The sequence below is a fragment of the Fulmarus glacialis genome, unplaced genomic scaffold (assembly GCF_000690835.1).
Source record: "Fulmarus glacialis isolate BGI_N327 unplaced genomic scaffold, ASM69083v1 scaffold17935, whole genome shotgun sequence".
NCBI lineage: Eukaryota > Metazoa > Chordata > Aves > Procellariiformes > Procellariidae > Fulmarus > Fulmarus glacialis.
In genome coordinates this window covers 4,109-5,679 of record NW_009212505.1, presented here as the reverse complement: position 1 = coordinate 5,679, position 1,571 = coordinate 4,109, and the positions used below count along the sequence as shown (strand labels likewise).

Here is a 1,571-nt window from a genome sequence, read left to right as displayed (position 1 = left end):
GGGGAGAGAAAATAAATATCCCCATCTCGGAGAGCTCTCAAGCTGCAAGGGGAAAACGGGAGGCCGGTTCCTACCCCCGCGACCGGGATGTGCCGGCTCTGGAGGAGGAACCCGGCTCTTCGCACCCTCCTCGGCCCCGAATAAAGTGCCAGGCCCACAAGAAACGGTTCCGAAGGGAATGGGGGGGGGCGGTTAGGAGATCCGAGACCCCTGCTCCCCCCCCAAAAATGGAAGGGAGCGCGAGGAAAGGACAGGGGAAGACGGCGGGTTAAAGCGGGGTCGACTCCGGGTCCAAACACCAGCCGAAGGGGCGTGAAGATGCTCAGAAGGTGAATCCCAAGAAATCCAGGCACCTGGGCACAACTGGGATACGAAAGCCGACCATTTTGGAAAGATGACGATGGGAGTTTCAAGAAGCCAAGAGCGCTCGCTCCTCGACGTACAGACCCATCCCCGGCGAGCTCCGCGTCCGAAGAGCCAAGACGCACCTCAAAACTCAAACCGTGGGCACGACACGGGTGGAGAGCGCGCTGGAAAGCTGCAGGTGCCGACCGGGAAAGGGAGAGAGGAGCTCCTAGCAGCGGAAAACGCCTCCGAGGCGGATCCTTCCCTATTCCAAACAAAACCAGCTTCGGATCGGTGCGGCGCCGACGAGATCCCGGGGAAGGAGCTGACAGGAGGTGGAGGGAAGAGGTCTTGTGAGCAAGCAGGTGCAAAAAGACAAGTGCAGCGTCGGATCCCAAAACGGGATCCGAGGGATTCGAGGCGGGGGAAAAAAAAAAAAAGAGCGGGGCCTTGTGCACGGCCGGATCCCAGGGCGAGGCCGGATCCGACGCAGATAGAGGCGGCCGGCGGGGAGGCGAGGGATGGCCGGTCAGGCGCAGATTTTGATGCGGGTGCCCTTGGCCAAGATGCGAAAGAAGGGGAAGATGCGCTCGTGGAAGGAGGCGTTGAAGGTGTGGATGTGGGTCATGCTCTCGGCGTTGTAGAAGCAGAGTTGACCCCGTTCGTAGTCCAGGTAGACGCCGAAGCGCCGGGGCCGTTCGCTGGGCGACAGGGCCGTCTGCTCCGTAGCCGTCAACGCCTGGTACTTCTTCCCGTTGGTGCCCACGCACCAAATTTCTCTTTTTTGGTGAGGACCCACCGTCTTCTCTTTGCGACGAGCCGTTTCGCGGGCTGCGCCCACCGCCCAACCTCGTCGGCCTCCCACTTCTACCTCCCAGTAGTGACGGCCGGTGGTGAAGCCCTGGGAACCCAGCACGCAATAATCCGAATCGAAACGTTTGGGGTTGTCCGGCAGATCCTGGCGGCGTTCGCCCAGTTTGACGCTGCGTCGGTCCAGGGAGAGGCTCAGGCGAGGGTGGGCTGTGTCGGGGTCCAGGGTGACGTCGGCTGGAAGGGAGACGGGGACGTCAGGGGGTCACTGGTCACCTCTACCTCCCCGTAAATCCCAATCCCAAGATTTTTCCCCTCCTCTTAGTTCCCAACCCCAAATCCTCACCCACGTGTGTATCTGCAGCACCAGTGGCTGATAGCCCCCCGCCGTGGGTCTGTCCTCGGTTTTTTCAGGG

The 1,571-nt window shown here is 61.4% G+C and overlaps 1 protein-coding gene across 1 annotated transcript in view; it reads right to left on the bottom strand.

Annotated features, from left to right (window-relative positions):
• Positions 1–864: 864 nt before the first annotated feature.
• Positions 865–1,571, bottom strand: part of TRIM41 (tripartite motif containing 41) — a 4,518-nt gene continuing 3,811 nt past the window's right edge. Inside the window, exon 6 of the mRNA XM_009577907.1 lies at positions 865–1,392. Within this exon, the coding sequence (XP_009576202.1) occupies positions 875–1,392 (518 nt within the window). The 3' untranslated portion in view covers positions 865–874. The remainder of the gene's footprint in view (positions 1,393–1,571) is intronic.